Raw genomic sequence first — 20,518 nt, 5'->3', positions numbered from 1 at the left:
TACTCAGTATGTATGTATGTATATGTCTGTGTGTGTGTGTGTGTGTGTGTGTGTGTGTGTATATATATATACATACATATATATATAAACTTCTTTATAAAGAATCAGACTTCTTGGCAATCTTATTCCTGTGACATTTGAGTTAAGACCTGATTGAATTTAAGAGCCAAATTCTGCAAATATTAAGGGGAAAGCTTTCCAGGCATCGAAAGGAGCAAGTGCAAATGCCCTGAGGTAGCAGCAGGCCTGGTATATTTAAAGTAAGCAAATGAGATTGGTGTAATTAAAGAGTAATGAGCACAAGGCAGAACAATCCTATATAATAAAAGGCTAATATGCAAATCGACCAAATGGCAGAACGACCGGTGGCTATAATGTGCTCTGACCACCAGGGGGCAGATTCTCAACGCAGGAGCTGTCCCCTTTTGGTCAGTGCACTCCCACGGGGGGGGGGGGGGGGGTGCTGCTCAGCCAGAAGCCATGCTCACGGCTGGCGAGCGCAACGGCAGTGGCGGGAGCATCTTGCCTCCACAGCATTGCTAAGGATGTTAGACTGATGGCTTAGGCCTGCTCCCCTAAACCAGCAGTGGGACATCCCCCCAAGTGCTCCTGGATTGTGGGAGGGCACAGGCTGGGCTGATGGACCCCCCCCCACACACACACCAAGTGCATGAATTTCGTGCACTGGGCCTCTAGTAAAATATGATATTGGAGAAGGAACAGGAGCCAGACTGTGCAGGGGCTTGCAGGCCATGGGGAGGCCTCAGTCTTATATTCTTCATGAGATGGGGTGCCATTATAGGGTTTTGAATAGAGGAATGACAAGATCTGAACATTTTATCTTTTTTAAAAAAAAATTATACAGTGGGGCCTTGACTTACGAGTTTAATTCGTTCCATGACGGAGCTCGTAACTCAAATTACTCTTATGTCAAATCAACAGTGAACGAGTGAGACACGTGATGCTGGGCTGATGTTGTAGCGTTCACTGTGACGTTCACTGCGCCAACTAGCGGTCGGGTATCTGAAGCTGGCTCGTAACCCAAAGTTTAGCTCGCAACTCAAAGCAAAAAATCAGCCGACAGTTGGGACACTAGTAAGTCAAGGCCCCACTATGTGTGTGTGTGTGTGTGTGTGTGTGTGTGTGTGTGTGTATATTATTGCTTTCAGAGAGGAAGGTAGAGGAAGAGATAGATAGGAATCTCAGTGATGAGAGAGAATCATCAAGGATCAAGCCTGCAACCTGGGAAAGTGCCCTGACAGGGAATCTAACTGTCGACCTCTTGGTTCTTGGGGCAATGCTCAACCATTGAGCCACACCCAGCTGGGCTGAATTAAACATTTTAAAAGGATCAGCAGCTTGGTTACTGAGTGGAGAACAGGCTATAGGGGACCAATGGTGGAAACAGGGGAACCAGCCAGGGGCCTTTTAAAGCAGCTCATGTAAGAAATGATGGTGGCTTAGACAAAGATAGACAAGGAGATGGGGGTGAGTGCTGGTTAGATTCCAAATAGTTTAAGAAGGAAGAGTAGACAGAATTTGCTAATGGATTAGATGTGGCCTGGGAGAAGAAAAGAAATGTGAAAGATATGCTGAGAATTTTGGCCTGAGCAACTGAAAGGATAGAGTTTCCATTTACTGAGATGGGAAAGATTGTGAGAGGAACACATTTTGGGGAAAAGTCAAAAGTTTGTTGGGGGGCAGGCCAAGTTTGAGATATCAATTAAGCTCCTCAGTGAAGATATGGTGTGGGATATTGGGTATCCCAGTCTGAAGCCCAGGGCAGAGTTCAGGTTGGAGATGCACATGGAAGGGAGGCTGGACCCCAGCCTTTCAGCATCCTCTCCAGGCAGGCTCCATATTATTCAGCCAACATCATCAGCAACTTGGTGTAAGAACAAGCTTGCCTGTAGTCAGCTTGGCCTCCTCACCTTCCTCACACATCACACTCACCCTGGCCTTTGTCTCAGGACCCACTTGGCCACAAAAGTAGGGGTTCTAGTGATGGCAAACGCCACTTAACAAAGTAATATAGTGACAGGTGTGATATAGAATCTGTTATCCGAATGAACTATGCTGCACTGAGGAAACACATTTTTTATGGAGTTACTTTTCTTAGAACGTGTATTATTAACATCATAATGTGAAGAGTTGCATAAATTCAAAATGGCATCCTAGATGCCCCAGAAGTTTCTGGAGAAAACAATCTCAGTAAAATTCAACTGGAAGTCAACCTACTATAAGGCCATGCACACTCAAGCTCAACTCTTGGGCTATTATTTTGGAGGGAGATGGTAAATTGTAAGCAAAGCAAGAAAATCATAGTGTTTTGTTTCTTACTCAAATCGATGAAAGTGAAATAAAACAGATATTAAAACCTGTCTGAAGACTCATCTTTGTGTTGCACACAATTTGTCTACTAGGTAGCTCCTTACTAAAGTCATTCCTTGGCCGGGAGCTTGACAAGCACTAATTATCCTCATCAATTCCCAGACCCTGCAAACAAGATTCACACAAGTTTAAAAGTAGTAAAATTTGAAAGCCTAGAAAACATAGTATGCTCAAAAATACCCATAGAGCTTTAAAAACACAGACAGGTATCCAGACAAAATGTTAGGCTAAAAACAACAACAAACCCCTTTGAGTTTCCTTATGCGCAAGTGGTAAGAGTAGCTACTCTCTACCGCTCTCTCAGAGAGGATGTTCGATTGGGGGAGCTGAGGTTACAGTCATAGGTACAAAGCCTGACATCTACTAGTAATTTCTCCTTCCATCTGGGCATCAGAGGCTATTAGAGATCCTCACACAAAACTCTTCTGAGCCTGTGGAGGAAAGAGAGATGGCCAAGACACTCAGAAAATGACTCAACAGTGGCCCCTGGAAAGCTGCACCAGTGCCAGGCAAAGGAGAGGTACCAATTCCTCAGGTTACCATGGCAATAGCAAAAGTGATTAGATGATTTTCTGTGTCTGGCTGGTACTCTTTGTGATTCACGGTCCACTGGCCCACCATAATTTTGGTCTTCTCTCTCTTTTTTTTTTCTATTTTATTGATTTTCCACAGAGAGGAAGGGAGAGAGATAGAGAGAAACATCGATGAGAGAGAAACATCGATCAGCTGTCTCCTGCACATCTCCCACTGGGATGTGCCCGCAACCCAAGTACATGCCCTTGACTGGAATTGAACCTGGGACCTTTCAGTCCGCAGGCCGACGCTCTATCCACTGAGCCAAACCGGTTTCGGCGGTCTTCTCTTTTTTATAAGCTAACATATGTGTATATGTGGCTGATCTGTCCGTTTGCATGCCTACCCATCTGCCTGCCTTTTCGTTTACCAAAAGGAGAGCTAGAGAGTTGGTAAGTTCTATAGAGGTGTCTTTTAGCACACCTCTTCTTTTTACAGTTGGAGAAACCGAGGCCCAGAGAAAGGTGACTTAACCAAGGTCTCACCATGAATTTAATAAGAGTTGGAATGTGATTCTTGGTTGTTTTCAATTCTTGGTCTCTGTCCCTCTCTGGGTCAGCCTCTTGCTACTTTGTTTTTCTTTCTTTATTTCTGCTCCTCTCTGTGTGTTCGTCTCCGTCTCTCTCACATACACAAGCTTTGGGAAATTAATCTTGATTTGGTATGTGTCCTATTTTTTCATAATTTTTAAAAAATAAAATGATCACATCCCTATCACATAAATAGTTAGTCAAACCCCATTACTTTACTGCACTGCCTCAACTCCAAGCTTTGGTCATGTTTTGGTAATACCTCCTTTGGCTAAAAAGGTCAAACAGAGTATATTTATTATTCCACAGATGTTGCTTTCACCTGTGGGATTATTACAACTAGGAAATATCTCAAGGCTAGTTTCTTAAATTAATTTTTATGATACCTCGTCTACCCCCGAGTTGAACCTGACCTTAGAGTATTTGAAATAGTATTCGTATTTCCCCATGACAAATTGAGAATCCACTTTTAATTTGATCCATACTTTCCAATGTAACCTGTTGTAAAAGAAAGAATATTGCTTGCTTTCTCATTCCCAGTTTTTAAAAATAGCACTATAATCTAATCTGTTGCATATTATATACAAAATAGATTTCAACTTGAAAAGTCACAGAGAGAGAGAGAGAGAAAACTCTCTAGAGGTTTTAGAAATCCTGTAGAATGTGACTTGCCACATTCTGTTTTCTTTGACTTTATGTGGGAAGGAAAATGAACATATCAGCTGTGATGGCTATTCTTTCCAGTTTGTTGTCTGTTTTAGATTATAAGCTCCCAGAAGACAGGACTCTTTTAATCCTCTGCTCAGTGCCTATTCAGTGCCTGACGAAACAGGCAATGAATCTGTGCTTTTGGCTCAGATGCAGTTGCTGCCAGAAATAGGACTGTGTTGCAAAAAGAAACGAAAATCAAGGCTGGCTCCACACAACAGGTCAGCTTAGAGTTATTCAGACCCAGTCTTGTTCTACATTTAAAGAGAAACTTTAGAATACTCCCTATAAAACCTTAATTTTGAAGCGGGATCTCACCATTCTACCTGCCTTTAAAAATGGAAAATAAATTTAATACGTATACATGTAAATCATACCAAGGCTGCAAAGAGATCTGAGGTAAAAAAAAAATGAGTACCATATACCTGCTCCATCATTTTCTATAGCAACTTACAGAATAAATCCCTCAGTAGCTTTTAACCAAACAACCTCAACCTCCTGCAGAATCTTGTGGCACAAACTGTGTACTATAAGCATGTGCCCTATTCCATCACAACATTTATTCATTCCCTAATTAGACTGTGAGTACCACAAAGGCAGGATCTCTCACTGATTCACATCTGTCTCCCCAGTGCCTGGCACAGTATCTGGCAGAGCAGTTGCTCAAGTACATACCCATTGAGCAGATCAATGCCTCTCAAAGCAGGGAGCTAAAATCACACTAAATGCAATGAAACAGCAATCATTGGCTTCCACCCATTTTACAAAAACATCTTTGTTTTAATAGCTCTCCTTTACTGGAGGCACAATCAACATTTCTAGAACATATGGAATCACTAAAGGGAAGTTGTAGAAACCACTTAAGTTAGCACACGAAAAAGCACACCACGTGTTTTCAGTTCTCCTATCATGGCTTCCTTTGTTCATTCATCTCCATCTTATCATTGTTACTTTTAAATATTTTCACTTTTCATAGACTCGAATTGATTATATCTAATCAAAGTAGTTTATTATCATTCTACAGATTAATTTTCTACAAAATAGCCTAAATAAAAATTCACTATATTTGGGCTAATAAAATTAAGACTAAATTATAAGCTTTCATTATCAAATTTCACGTGTTACAACTATATTATATAGTTTGGAATATCTCTAAATGTTCATTTTATTTTATTTTTTTTAAATATATTTTATTGATTTTTTACAGAGAGGAAGGGAGAGGGTTAGAGAAACATCGATCAGCTGCCGCTTGCACACCCCCTACTGGGGATGTGCCCGCAACGAAGGTACATGCCCTTGACCGGAATCGAACCTGGGACCCTTGAGTCCGCAGGCCGATGCTCTATCCACTGAGCCAAACCGGTTAGGGCTAAATGTTCATTTTATATCCCACTCCCAATCTAATGGTAATTTTTACCAACATAATAGTTAAGGTACATTCGTCAATAATGACAGGGTTTGACCAAAATTAAAAGGAGGCAGGGAAATAGAGACAGTACGCTACAGATGCCTAAATGATCATTGAAGGAGAACACCCATTGCTTAAGTTCTTTAAGTGCATTTAAAAGCATAGAAGTACTCATTACTACTCAGCATAGAATGTATTTTTATTGGCACTCAAAAATATTACATTAATTACATATAACCTTCATTTGGGGTCAAAACTATTATCAATCAATTTGATCTTCTACTATAATTATGAGACCTGTCTCCATATCATTTGATGCTTCCAAAAATCATTTACACCTATAAACAATAAGTTCATTGTCCCCACTGAGTTCATTGCAAGGTCACAGATTTCTAATCTAGCACTCTGATTATTTCTTTCATAACAACTATCCAAATCTGAGCATGCTTTATTGACTTGCTTTGGATGATCTATAACCAACACTGGAATGTAAGCTCCCTGAGAGCAGAAACGTTACCTGTCTTATCCAATTGTCAAATCCCTAGCACTAAGAACAGTCCTGGGTAATGGCAGGTGCTTAATAAATACATCTGTAATGATTGAATGAATTACTCAATTAATAGTAAGTCTCTGATCACAGTACTGGAGAATACAAAGTTGGAGGTTCCCTCCTGGTTTCCCCAAATCTACTGAAGGCCATCACCTGTTTCCTCCACTCTCAGTATGATTCAGTGCCAACTGACCTGTTACATTGAAGGTTAAAAGAAGACGTGAAGATTAATACCTATTGCCAAGATGGGAAATACCTCCTCCATGAGAAGGGGAAATTAGAGATCTTGTGCTTGAGACTGTAGGACAGAAGGCTGAGAAAGAGGACCATCCCCTAATTATCTTGCTTTCATTTTGCACTCAGATTAGAAATGCAGTGCTTGGTATTCGCATTAAACTACATCGTTCATGTGCATTGAATTTTTTTTGCATTGAATTTAAAATCAACCTCAAGAGTATTATTTTATTTATAAATAGTTTACTAAATATTTATACTAAAGGAGACACTGAAGGTGCTTACTAGTATATAGAAAGGAATAAATGAGGCTTCTAGAAGTTTCCTCGTGGATGGCTTTACATGAGATTTTATGATCACTCAGTATTAAATCACATGACTCTTTAATGATATAACATTGCATAGTTTTGAGAGAAAATTCCTCAGAAAGCTCCCAATATCCATCCCATCTCATTTTGTTTTCTCATAAAAATACCAGCATTTATGACTAATTTTGAGGCTCTGTCACTTTATTGCACCCCTTATGAATTTCCAAAAACCCTCAGTGTTTCCTACATAACTAGAAATTAATTCTCATTAATTAGTCAAGAAAGATTATTTAAGCAAAAGAGTATCACAGTGACCACTTTCCCCTGTGCAGATTCAGAGGTAGGCTATTGACTAAAAGGTATATGTGAGTCAGAAAATGGCTCTTGCCTAAAGCATCACATAATGTTCATTTCTTCCCTGTAGCTTTTGTTTCCTCTCACGCAAACAAGGTGTAATGGGCTTAAGCTCTATATTATATCTCATGCATCATCCATGACATTGTCAAATCAATTCATATGAAAAAATGGGAGAAAGCGTACTCTCAGGCTCCTTATGTGCATTTACATTTTAATATAGGAACAATCAGTAAAGGCCAATGAAAGGCTCATTTATGCCAGTTTACGATAACTCTGACATTCCAGGGTGCACAGGAGCAGCCTTCTTTTAGGGCTCCTGACAAATGAATAAGAGCTCCCAGAGAAGAGAAGGTAAACTGTACCCTGTGGCGAGCAGAAATCAAGTCTGAAATTGTAGAAGCCGTGAGAAGAAATACCAATGTGCCAACAAATGCCATTTACACATGGTTTCTAGCGTACTCATGGCCAAAATTATGAAAGCTGAAAAGTTTTCAAAACACGTATGGCCTTGATGAAGCTCCTTTATAATTCCAGTGTCTGTCTGACAAGGCGATGCTGAGCTGTCTGGAAAATCGATGGAGCAAATTGAATGGTAAGCCAATGAAATTGAAGGGACAGGAAGCCCTATGGTGCCACAGTGACAGTCATTTTTTTCCTAGGTGTAATTTTAGGATTTCAAAGCAGAGCCATTTGCCAAATAGGAAATATTTCAACTCTGGAAGGGGAACTGAAATAATCTAGTAATTTCTAACTTTGAAATAGTATTCTCCAGTTTACATGCACATAAGATCTCCTGTGATATATAGTTGTACTACAAATACCGTGGACAAGACAATGAGACCAAACTAATGGAAAACATTGTAGACAAAAACCATCTAGAATAGCGAAATAGAAAGATAAAACAGAGGCAACAAATATACCTGGAAAAGGATTCAAAGTACTGAGAAACTAAAATAAAAGACATTTAAATATTTTGATGGAGAATGGGCTATAGCTGTAATTAAGAGTGAGCTTTAAAGAGATGATATATACATTTAACTGTGGCTCTCCAGTCTATAGGCACAATCCTCCCTTTCTCCATTCATTTCAATGGAATCTTGCATTTTGGGCTCTATTTTCAATCTAGACACTCCTCTGTGTGACCTTGCACTATCTATCATCTGGCCCTAAACCCTTCAAAACAAAATGCACTTTATCTACTCCTAAAAGATTTGGCCCACCTTCATTGATAAAGTTCCTTGAGAACAATGAATCACAAGTGCTGTGAACAGAAGTAGTAGCAAGAAATAAACAGCAAAAGCAGCAAACAAGCAAGCAAGCAAAAAAAAAATAGCAACTAGCATAGGTAATTACAAATCAAGGCACTGAACAACATGCAGTTGACCTGGGTTCTTGCCTCAAGTCTGCCACTAACTACTTGTGTTTATTGGTCTTTGTGGGTATCTGTCTCTTCACCTGCACAATATCATGGCCTTTTAACCATTTGAGTCCCAAGCATGCGATCGCGCTGCTTGGTATTTCTCGACATAAAATAAAACAAGCGCTATCACGCTGTTTGGGTCTTTTCGTACTCATTTAGAGAAAGCGCGGTTGCGCTGTTTGGGATTCTTCGACAGTGTTTTTTCAATACCCCCTGGGACTCAAACGAATCGTATGTTTTCTCGACATAAAATCTCAGCAGCGCAATCGCGCTGCTTGGGACTCAAATGGTTAAATTAGATCCATACAGGAACTCCCTGGGCTGTCTCCCTCACCTCTTTCCCACTCGTTGTCTAAGTCAAAATTCTGTGACTGTACATCAGACATGCACTTTCCAGAATTTCCAAACTCTCTTGGGTTCTCTCCTCCTTCAGATTTCCTTACCACAGAATCATGCCCAGGTTATCTCTGGATTTGTAAAAGTTTGCATTCTTAAAATCTAGGCATGTGGCTGACTCTTTTTCTTAGAACATGGTAAAGTATCTGACTAATAAGTGGAATAGTGGAAACAAAGAAGGGAGTCACCAGAGGTACTTTGAATGTTGGTAAATTTCTACCTGTTCCACTTTATCCAAGCCCACCCTTCCTGCTTCCCCATCTTCTTCCACAAATCCCAGTGCAGCAGATGTAGGAAGGGGTGGGGAAGTTAGGGAAGGCAAGCTTTCTGACTCCTACTTTAGGTCCTAACTGGGCTTTGGTTAGGTGCTGAGGAAGACTGTCATTTGGAAGCCAACTTATAATAACGTCCTTTGTTTTAGTGGTATTTGGTTCTTTTTGAAGATTTCCTGCAGGCAAGCTGAAAAGACAGTGAACTTTCAGATGTTCATATATAAGAAGCTGACAATTGCATCTGTGGTGGTAAATTGTTGCCCTAGCTGGTGGAGGTTAGAACAAGAAGCAATGTTTTAACTTCTTGTGACATTTACAAGAATTGGAAAACTGGCTTTTGCCGGAAAACTTATGCTTAATCTAAGCAGCTCTGAATCACTGGAAAATGTTCCTACATCGCCACTTTATAAAATTAAACAGAATGCTGGAAAGAAATCTTGGCCCATGACTCTGAAAACAACAAATTGTACCACATTAGAGCTAGAAAGAACCTTAGGGAGCCTCTACTTGGAACTCTGGTTTTAGAGATGAAGAAACTAGAGATAAAGAAACAGTCTGAGAGAGAGGAAGTGGCACATCTCAGCTCTTACAGCTTATTCGTAGCAGTGGTGTCTGGGACCAGGTCTTCTGACTCCCAGCCCAGGGCTCTTCCCTCTCCAGAAGTAGACAAAACTAAATGCCACCACAATTGCTAACTTTTTATGCTTTGGTTTTTTCTTAACAGGTAGTTTGCCTTGAATAGCAAAAATGCTTTGAATAATCAACTAAAATATCCCTAAGGAATAAGTAGGCCCATTTACATTCTATCACAGGGAAGAAGATGAACTTGACAAATTCTAATGGTGACAAGGACAAGAAAAGTGTGGAACAGAAGTCTAATAAGGAGGGTGTGTTGGGTTATACTTCAGGACTAGCTAATGAAAGGTGATCCTAATTAAAGCATGACCATAAGTAGCAAAATGGGAATTGCTATCAAGTCCAAGAATGTATAAAAAGAGGAAACCAAAGGGCCTAGACAAATTGTTAGTAAAGTCTGTACCAAACTAAAAAAAAATAAAAAGCAAAATCTACCTTATCACTCCCCACCCTCTCAGGTTAGCTTGTTCATTTACTTGTATACTTGTTTATGTTCCCTTTCCCTACAACGTGCGCATCTGCACATGCGCGCACACACACACCCTTTAGAAAACAGAAGAAGCAGGACCTTGTCTGTCTTATTGTCCCCAGTGTAGAACAGTGCCTGAAAAGTCGTAAGTGCTCAGTGGATACATAGTAAATAAATTTGAGAAAGGTAAAACAAGTTAGACTATGGTTAATACAAATCATGAGAATAAAGACATCAAGATTATAAATTCAAGGATGTTTTTATTATTCTTATTTCCTGTCGGAATAAGAGAAATATATCAATGTCTCAGTTCATTTAGGACAAAAAAAATATGAGAGCTTTAGTTCCTTAAAGATCCTCAAGGGGGTGCTGGAATACTGGAAGAGGGTGTGCCATCTACATATCCACAGCAAGAGCTCTGGGGCATCAGGGTATGTTTTCAGGATTACAAATGCAATGAGGGATCTTTACAACCTGAGAGTGACCATGAAAGATACTTTGAAATTGACAATTGGGTCTAAGAACACTTGGATTTAGGAGTTGCCATCAAAGAGCCATGCTAAATTTCTAAAGAGGAGGCTGGGGTGCATCAATGAAGGCTAGAAACTCACCCTGATTTACTAACTAGGCCATTGCATTTTGTAGGGTAAGATGGCCTCAGAATACTTCATAGGGAAGGGACTCAACTGGAAGGGATTTACTTAATTTTTGGAAGGTGGGAAATGGGGTCACCCATCTTCAAAAAGAATATTGTTTCCCGTGCTAAAGCTATAAGCTAGGTCTATAGTTTCCACACGAATAGCTTATTCACAAAGAATTCTCCTAACAATACTATACACATTAACCAAAATTTGCTCATCCCTTTGCTCTAATTAAGTTTCAGGGTTAGACAATCATTCTTAGTCTGGTGGGAAACACTGAGAGCCAGCTAGAAATGTACAGTACCAAAGTAATTCAATGTTTACTAAATTTAAAGGAAGCAATCAATTTCTAATTCGAATTTATGCACATTCTTTTCCCACTTTAACACTGTCTTATTTCCTCTAAGTTCTTCTTTGGTCATTAAGATTGTCAGCAAGGTTATAGTTATTGAACAATTTGTCACATGCTGCAGGTATTTCTAGACCAAATTCAATTATCAACATACCTATATATAACTAAAGAAAAATATATAAGACACTTATAGACAAAGACATTATATGTTCTTCATTTACAGCCCATTGCGCCAGAGAGAGGGGTTCCTAGTAGGCATTCAGTAAGTATTTGCAGAATGAATGAAAGAAAAAATATCTATCTACCCTCTGAATTATTTTCCCACATTCAAACTCTCAGGCATAGCTCTCCCAGAATGTGTGTACGTGTCTATGCATGCATGTGCTCTCAAAATTCCCACATGCTCATCCTTCAGGCTGAATATATCCTTCCTTTTGGCAGGTATATCTGTATTACAAAACACTGAAACAAGATTAACCACACAAATTGTCCCAGGAAAGTTAATTTTAATTAACATTTTCCTGAAACTCGCCAGCCTTCCAGCACCTAAAAACTGAACTCAATTTTCATTAGGAAAGCTGTTTCCTCCTTCTTAGAAAACACACACCTTTTAAAGTTTCAAGTGCCAATTTATGTCTCCAGTTCATAATAACATAAATTCACAGTGTACTTGTGATGCTTTCCCTGGAAAGCTTATTTGAAATCACTTGCTTAATTGAAACTACTTTTACTTCTGCTCGGACTAATGCCCAGCACTTCTTCTTTGTTTTCAACTCTGAGCACTACTTGGAGCTACATTCCCCCATCTGCATTCCTGACACAGGATGACAAAAACCAGACTACAATTCAGTCTCCTCAGATATCCTGCCCTGGAGATGCTCAGCAGGCAATTGGAAATTGGAGTTAGCCTGGAGCTCCGGAATGAGTTAAGAATTGAAGAGGTCAATTTGGGAATCACTCGTGTAGAGGTGAAAGGTGAAGCTATGTGAGGAGATGAAATTACCCAGAATGAGAACATAGCAAGAGAAGAGAAGCAGATCAATGACAGAACCTTGGGAATTGCTCCATTTAAACAGTGAGGGGGAGGGAGAGGCTGTGTGTGTGTGTGTGTGTGTGTGTGTGTGTGTGTGTAAAAGAGACTCCAACAAAACAAACTTAAGTGTCGAGTAGAAGACAGGAGGTGAACCAAGATAAATTATTAATGCTTTCAAGTAAGAGAAAAAGTGAAGAAGTGCAAGAACCTCCAAAAGGTTCAAGAAGATTGAAGCCAGAGAAGAAGCCATTGGATTTTAAAATATGGTGGTCACACATGACTTTTGGGAAAACAGTCTTCCCAATGTCATTCTTATGGACTCATAGAGTGTCCATATGTTTATGTGTACATGTATATATGCATGTACTCTGAAGCACCATAAGATTAAATATTAGTATTGAATGAGACTGGTCCTGGGTGTACCAGATAATGGCAGTAATAACCACTACTATTTATTGCCTGTTTACTATGTGCCAAAACAGTGCTAAGTACACGATATCCCTGATCTCAATTTAATCTTTGCACAACTCTTTAAGGTGGCTACACTTTACATGTGAAGAAACTTGAAAACCCACAGAAGTTAAATAAATTACTCAAGGTCACAGTGCTACAAAGTGGCAGCACCAAGATAGAACAAAAGCCCATACTTTCAGTCACTCAAGTAACATTTCCACTGGGTGGATGTTAGCTAGGTAATCTACGCATAAGGGGAAAATAACTAATATTGGTTGACTCAAATTGTCAAGTGTTTTGCATAGGATATCTCCTTTCACATGTATACCATCAATATTATGGCTATGTTTAGGTAAACTTCATGAAGTCATATTTTAAGAAATCTGATTCAGGTTTTTGGAAAATACTAGTGAATCGAAGCTATATGATCCCAAAACAACCAGTTATAATTCAAATGTATTTACTATAATTGTTCCCAATGGTTTGAAAGGTTAAAAAAACATAAGTGTGGCATCATTAATTTGGTGGTTGTTATTAATATTCAAATTACTGATAATCAAACTCATCTCAAAAATGAGTGGATTAGACAGGATGATCTTAAACGTTTCTAGCCTTGACTTTCTATGACTCTCATATGAAGGTTTAATTTTAAAGATATAGAATACAAAGTAGAATGTAAATGCAGCAGCAGAACTGGTTGGTATGTCAGCATACTTTTATTCCCTAGATTTATAGAGGCCTACAGTTAAAATATTATAAAAACTAGATTTTGACTGTTCAAGATATTGATTGATAACTTAAACAGAAGTTTGGAAACTCCATCACAAAATTATACACTGAATATTCAGCCAAATAATTTGCTTACAACTAACTGCAGATCTTATGGTACAGCAGGTTATAGAAAAAAAGAGAGAGTGACAAAAACTCTGGCAATTAATTTTTTGCCATCTACAGAAAAAAAACACACACAGGGCTCTCTTTCAAACAATTAGTATCACTGTTAATTTTGCATGTATGTAGCAATAACAAGGCATTTGGGATGGCTTCCACTGATTGTTCCCTTCTCTCTTTGGATTACAAAATCCATTCAGACAACTAAATTACAGCAAGTATTTATGCAAATTTTAATTATGAGGCAGAGATCATCATAATCCTGTATATTTATAAAAGTGCATGACCAATGGGGATTACCAAATGAGTTGTTACTTTATTATTTTACTAGTGGTTGAAAATGTGCTAGCCTTGGAGAGTTTTCATACACCATTCAGTCCACCAGAATTAAAAATGGCCCCATTGACATTTACCAAAGCCATTTCTTTTCCATTGCATTGGTACTTCTCTCTTCCTTTCTCACAGACAAAGACCAGGTATAAATTGCTCTGATAATAACATCTGGTCAAATCAATCAGCATGATAATAAAAATAGAGTATGTCAAGATTTTCTCTGTTATATAGTAAAACAGTTGTAGAGAGATGGTTGTATCATGCAGCAAATTTTAAAGCAAAAATAAAACTAAATTCTTAACATGTCCCCCATGAAAGCAATTTTTGAGATAACAGTCTCTATGTTATTGACCATTATCTTAATGATCATCCACTCTGTTTTATTTTACAAATAAGGAAATCAAGGCTCACAGCAGAGATGAGACTTAAGCAAAATCACCCTACTAGTTACTAGCAGAACATAGTACTCTTGCCACCATGATACATCCAATCTATGATCTTTAAACACATTCCCATGCTAATATTGTGTTACTAAGTGTCTGTGTGTCTATATCATTTGCCTCAATGAATTATAGTCTGACTATAGAATTAAACACTGAATTTACTAATCTCAGCTATGAAATAAACCAACTGATGCCCTTGTGGGAATATGGAAGCCCAGCTACTGAAAGCTAAATTGGACATCTAATAAATGGTCCATCTATTCTATTTGAATGAGAGTCTTCCCTCGTGGAGGAATCCCAAGGCTCCAACCTTTGCTCTTGCTTACACTTACTGGGCCAGGGAGCATAGGATGAAATGTAGGTGGGTAGGAAGAGAAAGTAGAGACCCTGGTAAATATTTCTGGAGCCAATAAGCCTACAATAGGCCAAATAGAGTACTGGTGAACATCATGATCTTAGAAAACAATGTGCCAAGCAACTACAGCACACATTTACAAAATGGCTTATGATTCTCACAGCCTCTTCAGCACTAGAGGTGACATGATTGTATAACTTGTGGCACACAGTTGATGTCTACAAAGGCACTAACGTGGAGCATTCTCAATACCCCACCACCCTCACAGTTAGGAACTTTCCTGTGTTTAATTAGATCTGCTCTGCTGCAGAGCTCATGTCATAAAGGTCTCTGGACTATGGGATTACTCTACCTGCAAGTCTGCATACAGGGTGGGGCAAAGTAGGTTTACAGATATGAGTACGCAAAATACTGTTATTCTTGTATTATTCTTTCTTTTTATTATCTTTTATATTTTATTGATTTCACAGAGGAAGAGAGGAGAGAGAGAGATAGAAACATCAATGATGAGAGAGAATCATTGATCGGTTGTTTCATGCATGCCCCCTACTGGGGATCCAGTCCGAAACCGGGGCATGTACCCTAATTGGGAATTGAATCATGACCTCCTGGTTCAAAGGTTGATGCTATGAACAGTCAGACAGGTATACTTATTTATTAATTATTGTATCATTTTCCATATGAACAACTGTAAACCTACTTTTGCCCAACCCTGTACTTACATACTTTAAAAGCCCTGATATTTTCAAATAATTGATTTTCCTTCAATAAAAATCTAACCTAGTTAGTCCCTAAATCACCATCCAGCCTAGTAAACAGGCAGGCGTGCCTGAGCACTGTGAAAAAGATAATGTTGGTGGGTGGTGGGGCCTTCACAAAACACTCCACAGCGTCATCCTATTTCAACGAAAAGAAAAAAGAGCTAATGACCTACTGCCCAACTGTCTGGGGTGCTGGCCCTAAACATTCATCCACTCTGAACTAGTTCTACATGCCTAAGACTACATACATGACTGGGTAGTTTCAGCTGTTTTAAACTAAAAGAAATAGTCCTGAAAAGAATTTGTCTCAAGCTCATAACCTACTTATTATATTGAAATTGAACTGATAAGCAACTGCAAAATCTATTTAGTGTAGCTTACTTGGGTTCAGTTAAACTAAAAATGCATTGTCACTTACCTCGTTGCATCTAGAATCTGAAAAATCCTCCACCTGTTAAAGGAACAGTGAAACCAGGTACTAGCAAGAGCTTGGTAAGAAAGAAGTTAAAATAGTAAGTTTTCCAGTGTGCTTTGATAGCATGTTTTTTTCAGCTTTCAAACACACAAGGAACCAGTTCATGGATGGCTCCTTCACCTTGGTCCTCATTTAGCTCTTCTCAAATAGTGGGGGAATTATGAATCAGAGTGCTAAAATGGTGAGCCCTAAGAGTCAGACCGATGGAACTTTATGGATTGAGAATGACAGATCTACCACTCAATCACGCTAATTCCATTCCCTTTCACAAAAGCGATGGCCATCTAAGCAAAACACAGAAGTCAGTAAACCAAAAACCAAACCAAATGCTATGGTATCACTAACATGGAAATGCATGATTGAAAGGACCCTGTAGGAATTGGTAGTAATTTTTCATATAATCGGGAATATATAAAACACAAATAACAAAGGAAAAGAATAAAAAGAATGATTAAACTTTGCTGATGTTCTCCACAAAATGATGAAATTCCAAGCACACAGTAAGTGATCCATAAAGCATTACTCTAATCCTTTCTACCCAAACACAAGACATCCATCAAAGTAAGCAATGTGTCTCTCCATAAAAAAAAATCTCAGCTATTTTCATAATATGTCTTAATAGTCACAAAACGCTAATTCTACTATGTGAATTTCTGATATTAGCAGGGATTGTGAAGTTGTGCATGGGTCAATTGCTAGTTTGAGGGTTCAAATGGGCTCAGTTAGCTTTTGTATTATATTTAGCAAAGGATAATATAATATGATAACACTTTTGTACCCAAAACGAGTTACATGGCCTATACATTTTCTTGAGAGAATAGTTTCTTTGCATTAATTTGTCTGGAGGCTTTAGAAGTGAGGTAAGAGAGACTTTTAATAGCATTACTAGCAGCAGAGCCTTGCATCGTCATTTGAGAAGCAATAGAAGACTTTTATTATCAGTTCCCACTGTGGCTCAGCCTTATTTTTCCTGGTTCTGTGAGTTGGTAAGAAGGCCACAGAAGCAAGTATTATGAAAAACTAAAGTGATGGTGACTGCTGATGCCAGATAATCCCCCTATTAGCTGACTTACCATCCAGGGCCTTATGTGTTCTTCTTCTATTCCAACCAGGAGAAAGAAGTAATCAAAAGTTTGTGGTGTGTGTGTTTTTTAATCTACCCCATGACTTAGTTTCCCTACACAGTGAAGAGAGGCTAATACCCCTTCGACTACACTCAGCTTCAGGAACAACAACAAAATAACATAATTTGGGGTAAAAAATGCAAAACAAAAATAAAAAAGATGAAGCTCTATGTTGATTCTTAGTACTATAAATTTCCAAAGTCATATACATAGCACTTTCTAAAAACTGTAATTTTAATTATGCTGCACTAACAGAAATCTTCAAATAATATAAATATGTGCAGAATTGATTTACATGGGAACCAGACAAAATTTAACGTTAATCAGGAGGAACTATTGTATCTTGAGATTATTTTTTAATTTATATGTATACTTCTCAGCTGTCTATTAAAGTTTGTTCAGTGATAGCACTGAGACTTTTAGAAGTTCATCACCTTACCTGGGAGTCCAGGTTGTCCAGGCAGAGTATTCAGTGGTGATACAGGAAGATGTTGCAGGTGCATCAATCGAAAGGGCAGGCAGGCATTGGAAGTGAATCAAAGACCATGGATAGAAAGTAAAAAAGGAGAGACATACTGATTAGAATAAATGAATTAACTTTATGAACTCATTTTATACACACACACACACACACACACTTTAGGAAGGATCTTAAATGGAATCTTTTAAAAAGACCCTTTAATAAAAAGAAATGACAGTTATGTAATGTGACAGGGGTGCTAAATAGCACTACAATGGCAATCATATTTAAATGTATGAATTATCAAATTAACACATTGTACACCTTAAATTTATACAGTTATACATCATATATATTCAACAAAAATCACCCCATAAAAATATTGATTATTTATTATGCAGCAGGCATTATTAGAGATACTGAGGGTGTAGCAGTAAATAGAACAGACACAAATCCCTGCCTTCACAGAGTTCACAATCTTATGGAAGCTTTTTTAGGCCATCTGATTGGAAAAGAGTGCCACAGAAATATACTATATGTTATTAATGCTCAGAAAGATTTTTCCCCCATTTTATTTACAGTGGGGCCTTGACTTACGAGTGTCCCGACTAAAGAGTTTTTCGAGATACGAGCCGTCTCTCGGCCGATTTTTTGCTTTGAGTTGCGAGCTAAAATTCGGGTTACGAGCCAGCTTCAGATACCCCACCGCTAGTTGGCACAGCGAACGTCACAGTGAACGCCACAACATCAGCCCAGCATCACGTGTCTCACTCGTTCACTTTTTGATTTGACATACGAGTAATTTGAGTTACGAGCTCCGTCACGGAACGAATTAAACTCGTAAGTCAAGGCCCCACTGTATGTCTCTATTTATATATGGAGTACATATCCAATGGCATAAGATTCAACATTTGTGCCCTAGCTGGTTTGGCTCAATGGATAGAGCGTCAGCCTGCGGACTGAAAGGTCCCAGGTTCGATTCCAGCCAAAGGCACATGTCTGGATTGCGGGTTTGATCCCCACGAGGGGGCATGCAGAAGGCAGCCAATCAATGATTCTCTCTCATCATTGATGTTTCTATCTCTCTCTCCCTCTCCCTTCCTCTCTAAAATCAATTTAAAAAAAAGATTCAACATTTGTATTACAAATAATTCTTTTTCTAATTGAAATGGACATTATTTCTATTCATGATTTTTCCTTGTGGACACCCCCCACCCCCATGGCTATAAGTCAGATTTCTTTTTAACTGGACCATTTGTTGTCCATAGGACTCCACGTACGTGCACCTTGAAATTCTGTAAGAACGAGAAGTCCCTCAATGGCAGCTTTGTAATACTGAAGTCCCACATCCTGGCAGAGTATTTCTCATAGTAGTGCTCTGTAACTGTTATCCCAGTGACACTCTGAGATTGCATTCATCACCCGTCAGCAAGCCATATATTGGGGAAGCAACAGCAATTGGTGGACAAAAGGAGCTGGTGCTCAAGCTCATTATACAGACACTGTCTGAAGAAGAAACAGTTAAGTGTAACCTTCCTGTGGGCCCAACTTTGAGAAGATGACAAATATCCCTCAATTGACAGCTCCTGCATAATGTCAAATTAGCATGGAAAGGAAAAGGTGTAAATGAAGAGAACACATATACATCATTGAAAAAATGGGAATTGGGGGAGACTTGGGAGCCCCAACATGAGGAGTCATGCAAACCAGAAACCTCAAACAATGACACCTATCCCTGGCATTTATGTTCTCCATGCAGGTTAGAGCTTCAGAAAGACAAATGAAGCTACCTATTCACTTTTATATTAAAGGTCCAAATCAAGATCTAGGGAAAACAGGATGATGTAAAAATCTGAGAGTCCCCGCCTAAAAAATCAGAATCCATGGTTTCTATTCATGGTTTTACCTATGACTCATTTGATCTCCAGCAAATTTCCTTCTCCATTCTCTCAGGGAGCCATATGAAATGAGGGATTTCTAAAAATCCTCCAGTTCCAATATTTTGTAATTCTCTAATAGCTTTATCTTTTATTTTGGTGCCAAGTTAGTGAAAAGTACAGCCATCTCTAGTCATTTTCTCAGTAAAACATGCCATTAGAAGTTCAGAGAGCTCAGAGCCCAACATTCTGAGCTTATGAGTAAATAAGAACATGGCCAAAACAATAATCACCAAGTTGAAATGTAGCCAATCATCATTCTGTCCAGGGCAACAGCTTTGTTTATTTGAAATATAGAGTGGCTGGTTCTTTACTATGGAAAAGGTACACAAGGAAACTTAACTGAGAATACTGTAACAAGAAAAATCTAATCGATCAACAATTGTTGCCCCGCCCCCATTTTTCTTTCTGCTCATGCAGCTTCTTCATCTGCCAGGAGCCTGCCATGTTGGTGATTGCTGTCAATCAGCAGAGACCTCCATAGCTACACACTCCCAGATAAAGGCTACATACCTTCTCAGATTGTGCAAAGGGTGGTTAAAAACACAACACAACAAAAAAACACACAAACACTGTTTTGATTTGATCGAAAATCTTTGGTAGATGATAATACATCTGTGGGAGTCAATTACCTATAGTGTTTCAGAGTTGCCAAGCAATTGGCTCATTCATCTTCTCGGGTTTCTGACACTAGGTTGGTTTGATCACCCTCTACCCAACTCCCACACTCTGAGTTACCCTTGATTGCCCACCCTCTCCCCACTTAGGATGCTTTCCACCCTCGTCATTGTCTGACTTACTATACTGCTGCTTAATTACCTGCACCACCTTTTGAATCTCAGGTCATATCCTCTTTTGGTCTCTGAAGGCAAATACGGGATATCCTATTGAAAAAACTTACTCTGCGTGTTAAATCTGATCCCCTAAATGGTAAGGGGTTTCATGCCTACAAAGTCCTGGGCAAAAGATTGTTGTTCAAATTGGAGGGGCGGGGGAGGGTGGAAAGGC

General features: G+C 39.0%; 1 protein-coding gene across 1 annotated transcript in view; it reads right to left on the bottom strand.

The window, feature by feature from the left end:
* The window catches only part of HS6ST2 (heparan sulfate 6-O-sulfotransferase 2), a 315,604-nt gene that overhangs the window by 77,478 nt on the left and 217,608 nt on the right, over positions 1 to 20,518 (bottom strand). The window contains 1 exon segment of the mRNA XM_023757876.1: positions 15,933 to 15,965. Coding sequence (XP_023613644.1) covers positions 15,933 to 15,965 — 33 coding nt within the window.

The sequence above is a fragment of the Myotis lucifugus genome, unplaced genomic scaffold (assembly GCF_000147115.1).
Source record: "Myotis lucifugus unplaced genomic scaffold, Myoluc2.0 scaffold_2, whole genome shotgun sequence".
In the NCBI taxonomy this organism is placed as follows: domain Eukaryota; kingdom Metazoa; phylum Chordata; class Mammalia; order Chiroptera; family Vespertilionidae; genus Myotis; species Myotis lucifugus.
The sequence above is the reverse complement of the archived record's forward strand: the minus strand, read 5'-3'. Positions and strand labels throughout refer to the sequence as shown.